Raw genomic sequence first — 19,195 nt, forward strand, 5'->3', positions numbered from 1 at the left:
TTTCACACGTGCCCTGACTTTTGCAAAAATAAATACTCCAGAGGCACTGCTTGGGAGAACGTTCATTGGCTATGATACTGGTAAGTAACTTCAACTGCTTTAATTGACATATCATTAGGTTTTCAAGCAAAATACGTTTTTTCTACGTCAAAAACGAAAATCCTAACATCTTTTCAAGTCCCAAGTCAATTTTGTGGAGCTTTATTTCAGGCTTATTATTTATGGACGGTGGTGTTATTCACTAGTTCCTATGGAGGTATGGTTTTTAGCCATGACCATCTGTAGCGGATCATATTTAAGTAGGCGTCTTCTGTTCTTGAAACTATAATTCATTCAGTTTCTGAGCTTCAACAAAGTGGTCAAATAGAAATCAGATATGACGTGAGTCAAAATACATTTGTTTTCTTTCAAATTTCGTAACACTCAAATAGGAAGTCAAGACAATTCATATTGAACTCGAAGAAGGTTTTGCGGCAGGAAAAAAACAAACGTGCACGTGTCTTTTGAGAGGAGGAAACTAAACCGCGCATTTGTTTACATCCACAATTCTGTGTTGGGAACTATTTCAAGTGTTAGCACATTTCCGAGTTAAAGGCAGCATACCACAAATCTGGGATGGTACGGATTTCAAGTGGAGTATCCGTATACGGGGTGGTAAATTATGGAGACCGGGGCAGTTCCGCTCATCTCCCCCTAAATCACTGCAAGCAGCCGTTCCCTGAACGCTGTTTTTTACGATGTCTTCTATTACAGCGCGCCACCCTTGCACGCGAAGCGTCCCTTTCTGCCTATCGGAGCAGTCCGAATTGATTTTGACGAATCGCAGGGCGTAGGTGGTGCAAGGGGTGGAGCGTTGCAATAGATGGTGTCGTACAAAACAGCATTCTAGTGGCGGCCCTTTGCAGTGACGCAGGGAGAGATGAGCGGAACTACCCCCGTCTTCATAATGTACGACCCCGTACACGGATACTCCACCTGACATCCGCACCACCTCAGATTCGTGGTATGCTGCCTTTAAGAGCAATTCTGCATTAAATGTCATGTGAGATGACTTATTTTGGTAAAATACGCTATATTTATGATTTGATCTCTTCTTTTAACATCTTACTTTTAACAAATTTAGTCGGATTTGCATTTCAGATTAAACCTGTCGATACCATTGGAATGTAAGTTGCTCGTAATTATTCACTCTCTACATTTCATAATTTCTTTAAAGTCGTCGTTAAATTCGGATTCAGCGATTCGTCGGATGAAATGAATTGCCTATTTGGGACGTCCGAATGTATTTCCGACGAATCGCAAGCGGGGGCGGGGCTCAAGAGTGGTGCGATGCAATAGAGGTCGTCTTAAGGAACCGCATTCAGAGGTAGTGATCTGTAGGGAGAGATGAGCGAGATCCCACCCGTTTTTGCAATCTACGCCCCGTATAGTATTTGGGCGTAGGAAGTCGATACCATGTCAGATTCGTGGGATGATTCCTTTAAAATTCTCAGATGAAAAGCGTGTTTTATCCTATTGGAATAGACACTAATAGATAAAACAGGCCGCTGGTGGATCTATTGATGTGTTAAGATTCTCAGTTTTGTCAATCTGTTACTTCACTTCTTCGATCTGAAACAAAAGTCCACACAACACGAACGCACTCTGGCAGCCGCAACTAACTCCCAGAAGCAACGGAGGGTTTTCTTCCATTGCTTCTGGGACTCATGAGGAATGAATGTATGGTGAGAATAGCTGCCTGGACAGTCGATTCCGAAGTCAAGCTGCAGCTCCGCGGCCGGGAACTGCGGCCATTCACCCTCTCTACGACAACGCACCGCTTCATAGCGTTTCCGTCACTCATCCTGAGGTCCTGAGTTATGAGATAATTCCCATCCCTCTACTTTCCAGACCTCGTTTCATTGGACCACTTGTTGACTTGATTGACCATTTTCTGAAGCAAAAACTGTTAAATTTTTTCACTGACCTCGAATGCACTGCTTAGTTGTGCTTTCAGTTTAAGTCCACTTCTTGCTAGGGAACAGTAATCCTCTCAGGACGACGGAGCAATGTGATGGACACTGATTGAATATATTGGCGGATGATTATCGATGTGTGACTAGGAAACTATGAAAATCTAAAGAGTATGTAAAATTTGTGAAAAAATAGGTAGCTAACTTATTAGAAGCAGATCTTCTCGTTCTTTTTCAACATACAACTCAACCTAATCATTTTAAAGTGTCATTTGCATTTGAAGACTAGAGATATGTTTGGAATTTCATTCATCAACGGGAAAAGCATACATTAAGTCGTTGACATCGTCGTTGGCAGTGGGGATGAGTATAGGAGATGTGTTTGGATTCCAACCTCAGTAAGTTATTCTTATAACGCAATCACAAAGATTGTTGCGACCAGCTCACTTTGAGTGGGTATTTTCGTCAACGACGAGGCAGTAGTTACGTCCATTGTTCGCCCTAATTTCGTCTCTAAAAGCCTCCTAAACACGTACTTGTTTCAGCATCTATCTCTTGCCTTCGAATCGGTACTGCAGATCGGACGAAGAGTGCTCTATGCTCTTTCCAGGAACTCGCTGCATCGGAAAATATTGCATGAAGCTTGGTAGCCAATGTGATAGCGATCAAGACTGTCCTGTTCAAAACCAGGTATATTGCGTAGAATCGCGCTGTATGCAGCTAGGACAATCATGTAGAGATAATGAGGACTGCCCGTACCACCTCGAGGGTGTGAACTGCCTCGAATCAGTGTGCGTAAAACCAGTGCAATGCTCCACAGACAACGATTGTCTTAGATATCCAGATACAGAATGTCTTGGCTACAAGTGCGTGAAGGTGACTCGATCATGTCGACAGCATTCTGACTGCTACTACCGGGAACATACATTTTGCATACAATATAGATGCAGGTGGTTGTATCAAACGTGTGCTGCCGACGAGGATTGCCCGTACAGAGATCTCACGAAATGTCATAATTCGCGGTGCGTACTTCGAGATCTTAACATGGGATTAGAAAATAAAGAATCATGCACGACAGATAGCGATTGTCCTTCACATCTTCGCTGCTTTAATTCAAAATGTGTCAGAATGACCACGTGCAAAAGCGATGCCGATTGTGGTGACAATTCTCAAACATACTGCATAAGATCAATTTGCCTAAAGTTGGAACAGTCATGCAGAACTGATTCCGACTGCAACTTCCATCCTTCTTTGTATTGCATTGAGCGTACTTGTGTTAAACTTGGACAGACGTGCAGTGTGGATACAGATTGTCCTGGCAGGAGTACGAGATGTGTGAATCAAAGGTGTGTAAAAAAGGACCAAAATGGGCTCAAGGCAAGCAAATTTTCACTTTTCCTGGGAATTTCATCTATTACGTTGTTAACAGTTTTCAGATATTCTTCAACATTACCAAGGTTACCGTTGGGGAGTAAGTCAATAATTCACTTTTCTTTTAAAGTATAGTGCAATAGAGGTCGTGCTATCGAAAAAAAAAGACTTTTGATGAGGGATTTAATCACTTAATTAGAAACACTATTATCTGGATCTCAATTTCAAAGCGAACCAACTCCAATTTTCGCATTATAAACAGAGTAAAGTTCATCTAACAAGTATTTTTCTGTATTCTAACAGTCAAATTTTAGATATAACTATCTTCTCCATCAAATCTCTGCGATATTGAAAACTTCAAATAGACTATAGTATCTTTGGATAGAAATTTAAAGTACATTTGCTGAAAAAAGCAGAGTGCTGAATTTTTCGGGTCAAATTAATGGAATTAACATGGTATATTTATTTCCATATTATTTCCATATTAGCAGCTACAAGCCTGAATCCATCCATACCACCACTCACTGTCCAGTCTCCATTCCTTTGTGTATAGATTTCTTTTTACCACTCTTTGTAGTTGCATCTATGGAAAGCAGGAGCTGTAAAGACTAAATAGTTAGCTACGTAACGAAAAGTTATCTTGTAATATCAGAATTTTCGTTTCCCTCACTGCCCTTTTTGAAACAAACAGACACGTAAGAGTGGCTGAAATATCGGGGTGACTGGAAGAAGGTTTTGTGGCTTTTGTTTTAAAAAATCAAAACAGTTCCGCTTTACATTTTATAGTATAGTTGGCCTGAGACGCTGAGAACTTTCAACTATTTCAGAGTCTTCGTTTTGCCTTCTGGAAGGCGTTGCTCAGCGGATGAAGATTGCTCTTCCTCTCGTGAAATAAAATGCGTAGACGGTTTCTGTGTGAGGGAAGGTGCTTCCTGCAGAACAGATGATGTTTGCCCTCCCTATCCTGAATCACAATGCGTACGATTTCAATGTATGAGGATACGACAGATGTGCAGTGTGGATGAAGATTGTCCATTTTATCCAGAAACAAAGTGCATCGATTCTCAGTGCGTGAAACTTCAGGGAGAATGTCGTACAAATGCGGATTGCCCTCTGCAACCATATACTGAATGTGTGAACTTCAAGTGTACCACACGCAAATGTAGAAATGATCTCGATTGCCCTTCCTCTCCTAAAATGGAGTGCATCGAGAATACTTGCAGAAAGATATCTCATTCTTGCCAATCCGACAATGACTGCCCGCTCAAGGGATCCTACTGTATCAGCTCTCGCTGCATCAAATTATCACAATCTTGCATGGTAAACAAGGATTGCCCATATTTCCCCCAAACAATATGTCTCGAATCGAGATGTGTCAAAGCTATTGCGTGCAAGAACGACGTCGATTGTAGCGACTACACGGGATCATTTTGCATTCGCTCGCAGTGTCAGAAGCTCGGACAATGTCGCATTGATTCAGACTGCCCTCTTGATCCAATGATTTACTGTATCAAGAACGAATGCGTCAAAATAGGCCAAGCATGTAGGATTGACTCAGATTGTCCACACAATCCTGAAACTGTTTGTTTGAAATCAAAATGCGTGAGGATAGGTCAAGCTTGTCATGAGGACTCAATGTGCCCGGAGTATCCACTTACATACTGCATAAAATTCAAATGTATCAAGATCCCCACATGCAGAATCGACAAAGATTGCAGGGATTATCCGAAAACATCTTGCATCGAGTCTCAATGCCAAAAAATCGGTCAGTACTGTCAGGTCGATGCTGATTGCCCATTTACACTGCATGTCAGGTGCATCAACCACGCTTGCTCAAAAGGATGCGCTTCCGATAGTGACTGTACCTATCCGAACACTAAGTGCATCAACCACGCCTGCTCAAAGGGATGCACTTCCGATAGTGATTGCGCCTATCCGAACACTAGGTGCATAAACTCGGAGTGTTCAGCGGGCAGACAAAGCTGCAGAAGAGACACTGACTGTTCAAAATATCCAGATGAGTTTTGCTTGAATAGCGAGTGCCTACAGCTTGGACAGGCTTGTACTGAGGACACAGAATGCCCCTCCCATCCGCAGACGGTTTGCATCGATTCACGGTGCGTCAGAGCTGAACAGGGCTGTGTAGTCGATCGCGACTGTAGATATTTTCCAATGATGGTTTGCTTGAACTCGAAATGTGTGAAACTTAATCAAAAATGTTATAAAGACGAGGATTGTCCTTACAGACCTGATACAATTTGTATCAAATCAGTTTGCGTTAGAGAAGGTCAATACTGCGATAGGGACAGCGACTGTCCATCATCGATGGCATGTTTGGATAAAGGCTGTTATCGAATCGGAGGAAAATGCACGAGGGATCGCGATTGTCCACATTTTCCACACACACGTTGTATAAATGAAAAATGCATAAAGGTAGGACAGGAATGTCGAAGTGATGACGACTGTCCATTTAGGCCGGACTTGATTTGCATCAGATCTCGTTGTGAAGGAGCAGGCCAAAGTTGTGAGAATGACCGAGATTGTATCTTCTATCCAGAATTACAGTGTCTGAACCAACGATGTTACCGTGTTGGAGAAACATGTGAGAATGATACTGACTGTCCGCATCATCCTCAGACGGTCTGTGTAGCCCGGAAGTGTAGGAAGATTGGACAGGAATGTGTAGTGGATGATGATTGCCCGTATAGACCTGACACAATTTGTGTCAAATCACGTTGCCAAAAGAAGGATAAATATTGTAAAAGGAACCAGGATTGTCCTTCATATCCGGATGAACATTGTCTAGACGGAGTTTGTTACCCAATGGGAATGACATGCGATGATAATTCGGTATGTGCGAAAATCCATAGAAGTTTGAGCTGTGTAAACTCAAGATGTGTTGAAGCTGGGCCGAGTTGCAGTCAAGATTCAGATTGCCCATCCTATCCTTATATGGAGTGTTCAAATAGACAATGTGCAGAACTACAAAAATGTAGAACAGACGATGACTGTCCTGAAAAGAAAGAATGTGTACGCTCATTGTGCGTAAGGCGTCGTCTCTGCGGAAGCAATGATGATTGTCCTTTTTATCCAGAAAATCGTTGTCTTGGCACGCATTGCGTTAAGCTGGGGAAACAGTGCAAAAATAACAGACAATGTAAGGTGGAAGGGAAGGATCGTGTGTGTGTAAACAACGTATGCATTAGGCTAGATCTTCCATGTGAGTCCGATTACGATTGTCCATATCATCCAGCGACACGTTGTGTGAAGAGGAAAAAAATTTGTCGCAAAAAGAGAAAAGAACGACAACAAAAACCTTGTCCTCGTCCAAAACCGACTGGAATCCCAAAACCCACTACTGCCCGTCCTACTCCGCCACCGACTAGATCTCCAACACCCGCTGCTACATATCCTACTCCGACACCGACTAGACCTCCAACACCTGCTCCTACCCATCCTACTCCGCCACCGACTGCACCTCCAACACCTGCTCCTACCCATCCTACTCCGCCACCGACTGCACCTCCAACACCTGCTCCTACCCATCCTACTCCGACACCGACTAGAACTCCAACACCCTCTACTCGTCAGAGTTGCAGTCACGATTCAGACTGCCCATCCTATCCTTATATGGAGTGTTCAAATAGGCAATGTGCAGAACTACAAAACTGTAGAACAGACGATGACTGTCCTGAAAAGAAAGAATGTGTACGCTCATTGTGCGTAAGGCGTCGTCGTTGTCACAACAATGACGATTGTCCTCTTTATCCAGATTATCGTTGTCTTGGCACGCATTGCGTTAAGCTGGGGAAACAGTGCAGAAATAACAGACAATGTAAGGTGGAAGGGAAGGATCGTGTGTGTGTAAACAACGTATGCATTAGGCTAGATCTTCCATGTGAGTCCGATTACGATTGTCCATATCATCCAGCGACACGTTGTGTGAAGAGGAAAAAAATTTGTCGCAAAAAGAGAAAAGAACGACAACAAAAACCTTGTCCTCGTCCGAAACCGACTGCACCTCCAACACCTGCTCCTACCCATCCTACTCCGCCACCGACTGCACCTCCAACACCTGCTCCTACCCATCCTACTCCGCCACCGACTGCACCTCCAACACCCGCTCCTACCCATCCTACTCCGCCACCGACTAGACCTCCAACTGCTCCTCCTGGTGTGTTTATTTTTGCTTCGACTCCAGATCTACTATCCCTCAACAGTAATTTCAGCGAGACGAGATGCAAATGGTTGCTTGATCGATTCATCCGTTACTATGGCGGGAATGTGTCCTGGTGGTCGGGGGATGAATAATCATGCAAGAAATCTAGCGACTTCGATTCACAACCAGCGCAGGTAAGTTCTCAACTTTGCCCAAATGATGGCCTCTTCACCTATTTGATGTCTTATGTCTTATTTCTAAGGGGCGAGTTAGCAAGAGGAGAAACTATAAATGGTAAACACAATCCTTACTTCCCAAGAGGAACTCTTTATCGAATGGTAATGGTTTTCAGTTTTATTTTTCCAAATCATATGAATTTTTGTTCACCTGATAAATGAGCGAATAATCACAACAGACCTTCATCTCTTACACAGCCGCTTTCCCAAATCTGTGAAAAAAAAACCGCCCATTTTCATAGCCAACAGCCGTGGTTATGCGAAATTTCAAACATCAAATTGAACTGCTGAATGACTTTCTAGAAATTCTCTACAGAATCTCTTCGATTGCAAATACCAAAAGTGCTGCAATGAATATAAACTGAAGAAAAAATATCACGAGGAATTCTTGCGTATAGCCTCCAGGAAATAGAAACTCCATAGATATCTAGAAAAAGAAAATGAATACTCCTATGGAGTTTTGTGTCTTTGTGTCGTTCGGTATATTCGCCATTTTCGGATGCATTCTCTTGAACTAGTCGAATTTTTGTAGCCGAGCAAGTGTCAAAATCAGTTTGCGTTAATAGTCCTATCCAGACCAATAAAAAAAGCAACAAAATATGGAAATGAAACCTTTGTAAATTAATGAAATGTGCATCAAATAGCTATCTGCGATTATGATACCCTCCTAATGTGTATGTCTCATGTTTTTCGATAATATGAAGCGTTGAAGTCTTTTCATAATTTGATTTTAAATTTGATGTTTGCGGTTTGCCGTAGAATCGTTAGCAATGTTTCTATGTTTATGAATACAAACGAACGAACATTATTGACAAATCAAATACTTCTATGGTCGAACATTCCAGATTACATAACACTACAAAAAAAATAACTAGTAGAAAAGCCAGTAATACCTAAGATTTTCTCTCAGCTGTATCATGTAAGAATTACAATCGTCGTCGAACGCACCGTACTGGGAAAGTGACGCGTTACATTAAAGGTATCAGTCCATGAATCTGAGGTGATACGGATTTCCGGTGGAGTATTCGTATACGGGATCGTAGATTATTGAGAGAAGGGTGATTCCGTTCATTTCTTCTTAATTATCGTAGAAAACGACCCGGAAGATATGGCTTCGATCGTTCCGGCGCACTACTTTCCACAATGAGTTCGATTGGAGCGCGCCAGCCTTGTACACGCGCCGCATCTTCCGGGCCGTTTTTTACGACAATTAGGAAGATATGGACGGAATAACACCCCTCACCACAATCTACTATCCCGTATACGAATACTCCACCTGAAATCCGTACCATCTCAGATTTGTGGGGTGATGCCTTTAACAGTGTAGCTCATAGGAGCGATATGGTAACGCGTGTGCGTTACTGCCAAATGATGTGACTGGAACCGAACGCAGCGGTCGCATCGCAGTATCTGGCCGCTACGAGCGGCAAAAAAAAAATGCGTCAGATACCCAGAATACTTGAAAAATATGTTGACGAGGTGGAGGTAGCTTGCGCCTATCCTTCGTCATTCTTCAAAAATCGTTGTTTAGCGTCTTTTTTGAACTGCGACTGTTTAAAAAACTTGGAACTGTTTAAACTTAAACTGTTTAAAACAGCTATACCTTAGCAGCTGCGAGAACCAGCCAGCCAGTATCCGTTTCTGTCATCATTCTTCACGCCGACTCATTCTCATGCATTTTTCTTCCCTTCATCTGATCATACTGTAAACATTTGTATTTCACTTCTTTGCAGGTCATGGTAGTCAAAGTCTTGAGGCAAATAAAAGTCATAAAGATAAAGTCACTCGCGTATCATTCCACTTGGGATGCGCCAACGTGTTTCACTGGAATTCGTAATCGTTGAGATTTTGGAACGGGGGGGTTGGCCTATACAATGACTTGCGGGGGCGGGCCGATATGTCAAATCAGTGTTTTTATCCTCCCAGACAAGTCTGGTACCAATTTATCGACCTCTGATTTATGAAAGGCTCGGTGAGCACTAGGGCGGGTTCGAACCCTCGACCGTTGCAACGGACCTCTAACCGACTGCGCCGCACCCGCCCTCTCTTGAGGCAAATAGACATCGTTAAATGGAATTTTCAACGCTCGCTCGACTTTATCAATCCCATAAAGGCACATTCAAAAATAAGAAACACCTTATTTTCACTTTAATATTATTATATTTGCAGATGTAGTAATAATTTAACTGGCTACTTAAAAGAAAGATGAAAATTGAAGAATTGTGTCAGGTTAATTTTGACCACTTTGTTCGAGCAATTCGTTTCGTTTAGAGATACGATTGTCAAATGGAATTTGATGCATACACAATGGCAGCTCAATGCCCAAATGATGACCAAGTAAAGGCTCAAAGAAAAGCTTTACTTGACGTGAACATACTTGGTTTCTATGACGATTGTCAAAATCCTTCAGCCTATGTGGAAATGGTAAGTACTGTAGAATTCATACGAAAACCTACAAAAGATTTGATCCTTACTTATGAATGGAGATACGATAATTTCATACGAAGACGGACCAAGAAAAGTTTGAAAAAGGAGGAGAAATAAAAATTGCTCGAATTGAATCCATAATACGAATAGGTAGTAATAAGCCATCCTCGTAATTCTCATTGAAACGTTTCGTATCCGAAGGATTAAGGGATAGAGTGCCTGGCGTTAATCAATCCGCTTGGGATGCTCCACCGTCCGTTGACTTCAATTCAGAATTGCTTGAGGTTTACGATCGTGTAACTGGTCTATACAATGATTTCCGGGGGCTAGCCGATGTGTCAAATCAGTGTTTCTATCCCCCAGACAAATCTGGTACCAATTTTTCGATCCCGAAAGTATGAAAGACTTGGTGAGCACTAAGGTGGACTCGAACTTCCGGTCGATTGTGCAGACAGCGGAACTTCGTACCGACTACGCTACACTCTCCCCTTCGTATCTTTCGTGTCCTAGGTTCCAACATATTAGAATAGGGGCTGGAAAGCTTGTCGCTGGAATGCAAAGCAAAATCGGACCGACGGACTTCCTTTGCTCCCTAGGCCCCCGAATTGCCCCTACTTAGCGCCTTTGGGCACATTCGAGCGCACAACGTTGTTGCTGGGCCTCACCCTCACAGCGACTTCTTTCCAAAGGCCCCAAAATTGCCCCCCACTTAGCGCCTTTAGGCACGGTTGAGCGTACAACGTTGTTTCGATTCCGATTTCTGACGGACGTCGACGTCAGAAGAAACTCATAAATCTAAATAGGAACACTAAAAAGTTCCATAAGTAAAGTCGGCTCAGAAAAAAATCCACGATCTGAAGCTCAGAGTAATTCCGTAAGCGGCTGCGACCGAAGCGGCGACGTGCAGCGTAGCGACGGGGATCGTAAGGGGATCGCTATTGCTATCGCTGACACCATTCATCGAAGCGATCTGACTAAAACTAGCAATAGTCCCGTTTTGATCTCAATCGCTAGCATCAGCCGGCCGCTTCGAACGCAGCCGTCCGCGTACGCAACCGCACCCAGGTACAGGTGGTTTTAACACCAACCATACATAGTGTTGAATATTCAACACTATGTAGTAAAAGTGTGTAGTAAAAAAACCGAACTTCTAATGAATGAGTTTGTTCAAGCGGTTCGCAAGTGATTTGTGTAATGGATAGTTTGTGTATTCGGTCTTCTTTCACATTGCAGGCAACGAAAAAATGGTGGGATGAACATATATATTGGGGGATAAACAGAAAAGTCATTTATCATAAGTGGCTTCACGCTAAGTCGACTGGGATTTTCGGATGGATAAAGGTAATCCCTTTATTCGTTTTTTTTTTCGAATTTTAAAAACTACTTTGTCTTACAGCTTCGAAATACTCTTTTGCGATACATCTATTGACATTAAAATCCTCAAAAAAAAGAGCAACTATACTTGTTCCCGGACGTATCCATCATATCGGCTGTAGCGACGCGTTCGCGTCTTTTCAACCCCCTTGAACACGTTTGGTGTGACGTTTGATGTATATGAGGAAGTTTTGTAAAGACTACATATTTAAATTAGTTGTTTAGTGTAAATTCTTTCAAATAACAACAATAAACAAATTACTATGAATTGCTTGCTCTGAATTCTTAAAACGACTAATTTTTATTCAATTTTTTTTTCCAATTCAAAATCATAACCTTGCTCAGTTCGTGGCAGTTATTAAAATGAACGAAACAATTCACAGATCATGGTGGATGGCATCCATCAATTTCTTGTTCGAATTTTATTTTATCTACTTATAATTATATATTTATTTACATTTATATTTATACTCTTATGTATTTACATATTTATTTATTTATATATTTATTTGTATTTATATTCTCCTAAAACAGGATTAGATTTCACAAATGAGATGTCATAAAAGTGCGTGTAGTTTTGCAGTTTTTTTTTATAATGTTTGATTTGTTATGATCTCTCCTTGTTGGTAGTATTGATTTTCTATAGATGGCATGGGGAAAATCATACAAGGTTGGATGCGCGGTCGCCAGTTGTGTAGGTCATAGAAAAGTTATTGCGTGCAAATACTCCCCTCAGTAAGTTGCCCTGTATCAGTTTTTTTTCTCTTTTTGTTTAAATTCTTAAAATTGAAAATGTTGCCTGCAGGGCAGGGTCAAAACGACAATTTCATCACCCTGCTGCTAGCCGCTACGCTCCACCGAAGCGGCTAGCAGCTGACCGCTACGCTCCACCGAAGCGGCTAGCAGCAAGGTGATGAAACCGTTGCTGGCACCACCTACCGCTGCAGTTTGCCACGGTCCCACCTCGGTCCCAACTGCTGCCTCCAGCGCACCGTTTCGAACGCGTACGTAAATGCATCGCAACTACACTCGTGATTCATGTCGTTTTGACCCGACTATAATTGTTGATCATTTTCCATTTTTTTCAATATTCATTCAAGCAATGCATTACAGAGGACGAATTATTGATCAATACATCTATAAAGTAGGCGCAACATGCGGTGGTTGTCCTGGATCTTGCGTTGACAGTCTATGTCAAATATGAGTAACGTTGGCGAAGGATTTCAAAGCGTTTTCACAACAACAAAAACAACGTTAATAAAGTGTGTGAATATTTTACTAGAAGCATAGAAACTCCATGTCACTCCTTTGCTATCGGTTGTCATCGAAACATCGAGAACTCGTAAGATCGATTGGATAATGAGGAAAAGTGTAAAAAAGTGAAGTGGGATTAAAAAGAATTTGTAAAATCAGCATCGATATCCGTTCGAACACTCACAATCTCGTCTTGTTTTATTTTTTGCACAAATATTGCCAAATCAACAAACCGATCTGTCCACACATATGATACACTTTCTAGAACCGAAAAATGAAACTGAGCTCTACATTTTTAACACTAACTCAATACATTCCTCCTAAACAGATATTGTCACTTTGAACGGAAACTTCCCGTGTTAGAAGTGGAAGTATACGAGTCATTGATTTGAAGGCAGCGTGTCACGAAACTGACCATGTTTACGGTCTCTGTGGACAAATATAGAGTTCGAAGTAATCCATGAATAACAAAAATGAGTGTTTATCCATTATTAATGATTTTATACCGTTCGTGACCCTCTATGAGCTATAGTTGTACACTGTCCCACATGCAGTTCCTTAACGTTATCCAGACACCAGTACTTAAAGGCATCACTCCACGAATCTGAGGTGGTACGGATTTCAGGTGGAGTATCCGCATACGGGATCGTAGATTAAGGAGAGAGGGGTGATTCCGTCCATGTCTTGCTAATTGGTGTAAAAAAACGGCCCGAAAGATGCGGCGTGTGCACACGGCTAGCGCGCTCCAATCGGACTCGTTGTAGAAAGTAGCGCGCCGGAACGCTCGAAGCTGTATCTTCCAGGCCGTTTTTTACGGCAATTAAAGGACGGAATCACAAACCTCTCCATAATCTACTATCCCGTATAAGAATACTCCACCTGAAACCTCAGATTCGTGGGGTGATGCCTTTAAGCATACAGCACAGCGCGTAGATCTCATTCGCCTCGGATGACAATCTATGTGAACGCGGTAGTTCATCCGCACCACTCAATTCCTGAAAAAAAAACAGCGTTGTGGAAAACAGCGTGGAGTTGGCGTTTGCTCCCACGGGATACGTGAAAACGCTTCACCCTTGCGCACGAGCCGCGTCCACGAGCGAGCGGTCGAGAATCCATGAGGTCTATTCAGCATCCTGTTCAGGTAAAACCAATGAATAGGCTGCTGAGGGGAGGGAAGTGTTTACAAGGGTGCCACATCAAAATGGCACAGCAACCTTTAGTTCCTACGATGTACGTTAGAACGTACTTCTCTGTACACAGTCCCGATCCCCTCAGCAGCCTATTCGCTTTTTCCACCTGGATATGGTGAGAAGACATAATTGATCTTCGACCGCTCGCACTTCGATGCGGCGTGTCACAAAGATGGCGCGTTGTGAAAAATAGCCGTGACGAAATGGAGATGAATTTCACGACGGTTGGGGAAAGATAAGCGGAACCACGCTGCAATTTACTATCCAAACTCTACTTAACTATTTTTTAAAAATATTTTTAATTTTTAAAAATTACTAGGATATCCTTCTATTATTTGTAAGATTTCTGTAAAGCGAAAAATTTCAAATCTAGCATGCAAAAATTGTTTGTGTTTTTTTTTTCAACATGATCTATAATACTTACAATGTGCGAATTACGCAACAATCTAAGACAATCGATTGCGATCGATTTTGAGAACGAGTGCTTTTTATATCCGTAACGTATTAAAAGCTCACCATAGACAATGCCGCATCCCTCCAAACTCATAACGTTCTCCGCTTGATTATGAAAATGACCACGAATAGGAGTGCAGGAATACTGAAATCGTTCAGGATCACGTCAAAGTCGTTGGACGCTGCCTCTTAATTATAGCAGAAATTTCCAATTTTTTCTTTCCTTCAGATATTATTCCTCCTTAGAGTACATTTATTCATTTTCGTGAACTATGACGTTTTTCTTCAAGGTAGCTATGAAATGAGTAGACAAAGTAGAATTTTTATTCGTGTATGGATAGATATTTGAGAATAATGGGAAAAATTTAGTCATTCAGCGTAGTCATAGAGGGCTGGCATTCTCCAGCTGAGCACAGTTCAATCGAATCCCGTTTCTTTAATGGAATTCGCGGAGAATCGTAGAATGATGAGGAGGCGAGACTCTGAAAACTTAGCAGCAATAAAATCTTTGGAAATGAAACGTTCAGGCGCTCTGATAGACCCTTAGTGATAACTTTCTCCGTGAACCGTTTTCTGGATTACCTACTTCGGCATCAATGACGAGAATACGTTCGCGGTCGATACTTTGCATTTCCTTCAGCGTTTCCTTGCTACAGCAATACAAGTACCATCTAAAATTTACTATTTCTTTTTTTTATTATTTCCAGTATTTTTGTTTTGAAGAATTCTTTAGCTGGCCCTTAACTAAGCCAAATGCGCAAAATTATCTTCAAAAAAAATTCAGTAATCTGAATACTTGAACCCCATAAATCTCAATTCTTAAAATACTTTAAAATTTTGAAAATTACTAAAAAAATCCTCCTATTATTTGTAAGATTTTCAAAAAGCGTGTGAAAAACCTCAAGTTCAGCATGCAAAAATTGTTTCTTTTTCAACATGATCTACAATACTTTCAACGTGCGATTAGCGCAAGTCTAAGACAATCGACTGCGATTCTATCTTGAGAACGAGTGCTTATATCCGTAACGTATTAAAAACTCACCGTAAACAATGCCGCATCCCTCTGAACTCATAACACGGTCTCCATTTGATTATGAAAATGACCACGAATAGAAGAAGTGCAGGAATACTAAAATCAGCTCAGGATGGTTAGTTGTCTAGTATAAAGGAAGAGATAAGTGCCTGGGGCTCAAAATCTTCCTCATATTTTTTTCTCGATCCAGCTACATGTAGTTACTTGAAGAAAACTAGGACACCTTTCTTCAAGTAGCTACATGTAGCTATCTAGGATCCCTAAACGAATATGTAGGAGTACGGTTGTAGTGCTCGCCGATACAGGTGTGATGACGGTCAATTTCCGCTAACCGAGAAAAAGGCGCGTGAAAAAGGGTTAAATCAGAACTGTCGCGTTCCCGGATTCTAGGTTCTCAGGTCCAGTTCCGGAGTCATTGATGTGTGGGTCCCGTGAGGAACTGGCACCAGGACCCTAACACCCCGGGGAAGGCGATATGTGCGGACAGTCGGGGTTAGAATATATCCGCACGTGGTCACGGTAGCCACTAGGCTTGCGTCCGACCTCGATGGTTCACTCCCTGGCGCGCGGAGCACTACCTTGAGAGGCCCTAAGGCTACCGCCGTACCTCCCTGTACTTTACCCTTACTCTGGCCCCATGCCGGACTTACACTACGCTCTGGCACTTGTATGGAACCTCTGGCCGCCGCCCTGCGGCCTGGGCTCTTTGAGCCCTTGGCAATACACGTATGCTCACGTACCGCACAAATGCGTTGAGCAAACGCATACGTGCCGTTTGCCCACTCACCCCTTGTGTCTCCCGTGCACTCCACTACAATCAGTAGCATATATATAAAACTACAATACTAGAAGGGGCCCTACCAGCCACTCACTACTCACGGACTCGGCAAGTACAAATCCTCGGACGTATGAGCGAAGTCCTGGTCGCGGAAGCATGCGCTCACCTCCGCTAGACAACCTCAGGGACGCCGGTTACCTCCTGCTCGTGCCAGCTTCTCCTCCTTCTCCTCCCTTTTGGCAGATGTTCTTGCTCGAAAGTGCCGCTGATGTTCGATACCGATCGCATTCACTCCTCGAGTCCGTTCCGGTTGCCGCTTGCCAGGCGACATGTTGTGGATTTCGAAACACGGAATGGCTCCTTTTATAGCAGCGAAAGCGGGCGGAGCGAAAAGCGCGCGAAACGGAGGAGAGCTGCGGGACCTTTGTCGCGTCCGCGGCATGCGCCCTTTAGATGTTGTGAAAAGAGTTGCGTGGAATCCGCGACAAGAACTATAGAATTTTTTATAGGTAGTAGAACGATTGCAATCCGACTGCGATTGTACTAAACCAGCTTCTGCTGCATATTTCAATCATATTACCAGTTTGGTTTTTTGTTATCTTATTATTATTTATTTTTATTAGTTTGGGGGAAGTTCTCTGCTGTATTCTATTGCATAGCAAGTCAGCTGCAGCCAGTGCGGTTCACGCTCACGCCTTCTTTTATGGATGACACGGAGATTTGATCGTAATCACGCTCAGACTCGTGAACTATACCCCAAACCCCAACCGTGATTCGTGTAATTGACCCCGACACCTCGTCAATTTCGTGATACGCTGCCTTTAAGACTTTTTGTATATCTGGTTTTGCACGGATGAAGAGTGCCGCAGTGGGAAATCGGGTGTAGCTCATCACTATACGTCGTTGGCGACTAAATCCTGGTAACTGTAGCGAGTTGTATTGTTATGTATAAAAATCTGTAGTCGCTCAATTAAAGTCCTGCCAAGATGCTTTGCCCAAGCGCGCCGTTTTGCTCCGCCTCTGCTTATGCCTATAAAATGAGTGTCCATTACTCTGAAAGCCATTTTTGGTCCTTCTGCCCTCGTCGAACGTTTCTAGAATAGGAGAAGGATCGTGTGTGGGTCCGAGAAGGTGAATAACATCCGTCACAAACGTCAAGGACCATAGAGGGCAACTTCCAAGGAAGAAGGGGAGCCACATGTTAAAAAGTTTAGTTGGCTTTAAGAAGGTCTGTTTAGTGTGTACTTCATCTGTGGAGCTAAGCTCATACGTCTGGAGGACTTCACGTTTGTTAATTCCGTAATGGAGTGTTTGGTAATAGCAGCATCTGGAACCCGTTTATTCCACTCTGTATGAACCTTCTCTTTCGTTCCTTCTAACTGGTTTGTCCCTAACTGGTGTATGTCTAGATTGTAGTGGTTAGTCGTTCAAAGGCATCACCCTACGAATCGGGGTGGTCCGGATTTCATGGGGGCGATTCCTATACGGGGCCGTAGATTATGGGGAGAAGGGTGATTTCGTCCATTTCTTCCTAGTTGCCGTAAAAAGACGGACTGGAAGATATGGCTTCGAGCGCTATTTTCTACAACGAGTGCGATTGGAGCGCGCCAGCCTCGTGCACGCGCCGCAACTTCCGGGAAATTTTTTACGGCTATTAGGAGGAAATGGACGGAATCACCTTCCTCTCCATAATCTACGACTACGTATATTGCATTGCACACCTGAAACATGCACTACCTTAGATTCGTGGGGTGATGCCCTTAAGGACCATGAAAGTTTCTGAGCCAAACTGCTTAAGGTCCCTCGACAGATTCGCCCAAGGTCCCATTGTGCTCCTCCCTCCTCCGGGGATAGCTAAGTTGGTTAGTTGGTTGTCCAAACCCTGATAGGTAGATGTATTGATAGTACGAAGCGTTCTAGATTAAGAGAACAAATGTCATAAGAGGATCCTTTACCTTCCATGGGAGCAAAGCGACATTTCTGGTAGATGTATCCGCTATGAGGACTGCGTCACGTTCCATAGTTAATAAAGTGAAATCGGATTTTTTTCTCGGTTTTTCTTCTTCTAACTCAGATAGAATGCGTTCTCCTTGTTCTTTTTTTGTACGGATTGGTGTATGTGAATAAATAAATAAATAAATAAATAAATAAAATATACCTGTAAATAATGAAAATACTCGGAGGTGCATGATCTGTGGATGTGTTGTCGGGGTTGATCAACGAGGGCGGCATCCATTCGAATTGCATACAAAATGCGAAACGAATTTCTCATTAAATCGCATGCAGACCTATTAAGTTTGATGTCATGTCTGAACGAACACGGGTGCTGTCTGGAAATAACAATATGTTTTAGTCAAAATATCACTATTTAAGACAAAAATCACGGAAAAAATACGAGTACATGGCAGAAAGCATTCAATTTGAGGCATATCTGTAAAAATTCATTGGGAGGGCGTGCTCACAACGGAAACTATTAACAAGGAACGAAATGCTTCAGAACTTGCTCGAAGAAAATTTGTAAAGGAAATGTCAAGTAAAATTATAATAATACATTTAAAAAATATATGAATATAAAACATATAACTAATAAAAAATACTATTTAAAATGTGTAATATAATGTGGAAAGGACAGCGAAGATCAGCATCACAAAAAAAACTTCTGGAGACACGAGAATGAACGAAGAAGGGGAACAAACAAACGGAACAAGCTTATTCTTCTTTTGTCCTTATTCCTAAAAGACTTCACGAGAAAAAAAAACAAGGAAAACTTTTAAGTTAACGCAACAATGAAGTAGAAACCAAAAAAGCCTCGCAGAATTTTTTCTCGATATTTTTTAAGAGGTAGGTTGGATAAATGCTGGTTTGTAAGCGGACACGAGGTCGCAAGAAGTCTCGTTCGTGCGACAAAATGAGTCTACGCCTTCACAATAAAATACTTTTGCCCGTTCTTCACAATAAACTTGAAGTG

The 19,195-nt window shown here is 42.4% G+C and overlaps 2 protein-coding genes across 3 annotated transcripts; one reads left to right on the forward strand and one right to left on the reverse strand.

Moving 5' to 3' along the window:
- Positions 1-71: 71 nt before the first annotated feature.
- RB195_004730 (uncharacterized protein) lies at positions 72-12,723 on the forward strand (the record flags this gene model as incomplete). 2 transcript variants are annotated; one of them, XM_064182706.1, is made up of 14 exons in its annotated part: positions 72-80; positions 211-256; positions 338-381; positions 1,141-1,166; positions 2,498-2,642; positions 3,243-3,329; positions 3,389-3,423; positions 4,151-7,497; positions 7,553-7,676; positions 7,745-7,820; positions 9,990-10,142; positions 11,379-11,486; positions 12,166-12,254; positions 12,633-12,723. In XM_064182706.1, the coding sequence occupies 14 exons, from the start codon at positions 72-74 to the stop codon at positions 12,721-12,723; spliced, it is 4,380 nt and encodes a 1,459-aa protein (XP_064033973.1). The 2 variants fall into 2 exon arrangements, with proteins under 2 accessions (XP_064033973.1, XP_064033972.1); XM_064182705.1 differs by having other exon boundaries at positions 2,498-3,329.
- Positions 12,724-14,781: 2,058 nt separating this feature from the next.
- RB195_004731 (uncharacterized protein) lies at positions 14,782-18,474 on the reverse strand (the record flags this gene model as incomplete). The annotated part of the gene is made up of 4 exons (XM_064182707.1): positions 14,782-14,898; positions 15,003-15,087; positions 15,459-15,545; positions 18,386-18,474. The coding sequence occupies 4 exons, from the start codon at positions 18,472-18,474 to the stop codon at positions 14,782-14,784; spliced, it is 378 nt and encodes a 125-aa protein (XP_064033974.1).
- Positions 18,475-19,195: the final 721 nt, after the last annotated feature.

The sequence above is a fragment of the Necator americanus genome, chromosome I (genome assembly GCF_031761385.1).
Source record: "Necator americanus strain Aroian chromosome I, whole genome shotgun sequence".
Classification (NCBI taxonomy): domain Eukaryota; kingdom Metazoa; phylum Nematoda; class Chromadorea; order Rhabditida; family Ancylostomatidae; genus Necator; species Necator americanus.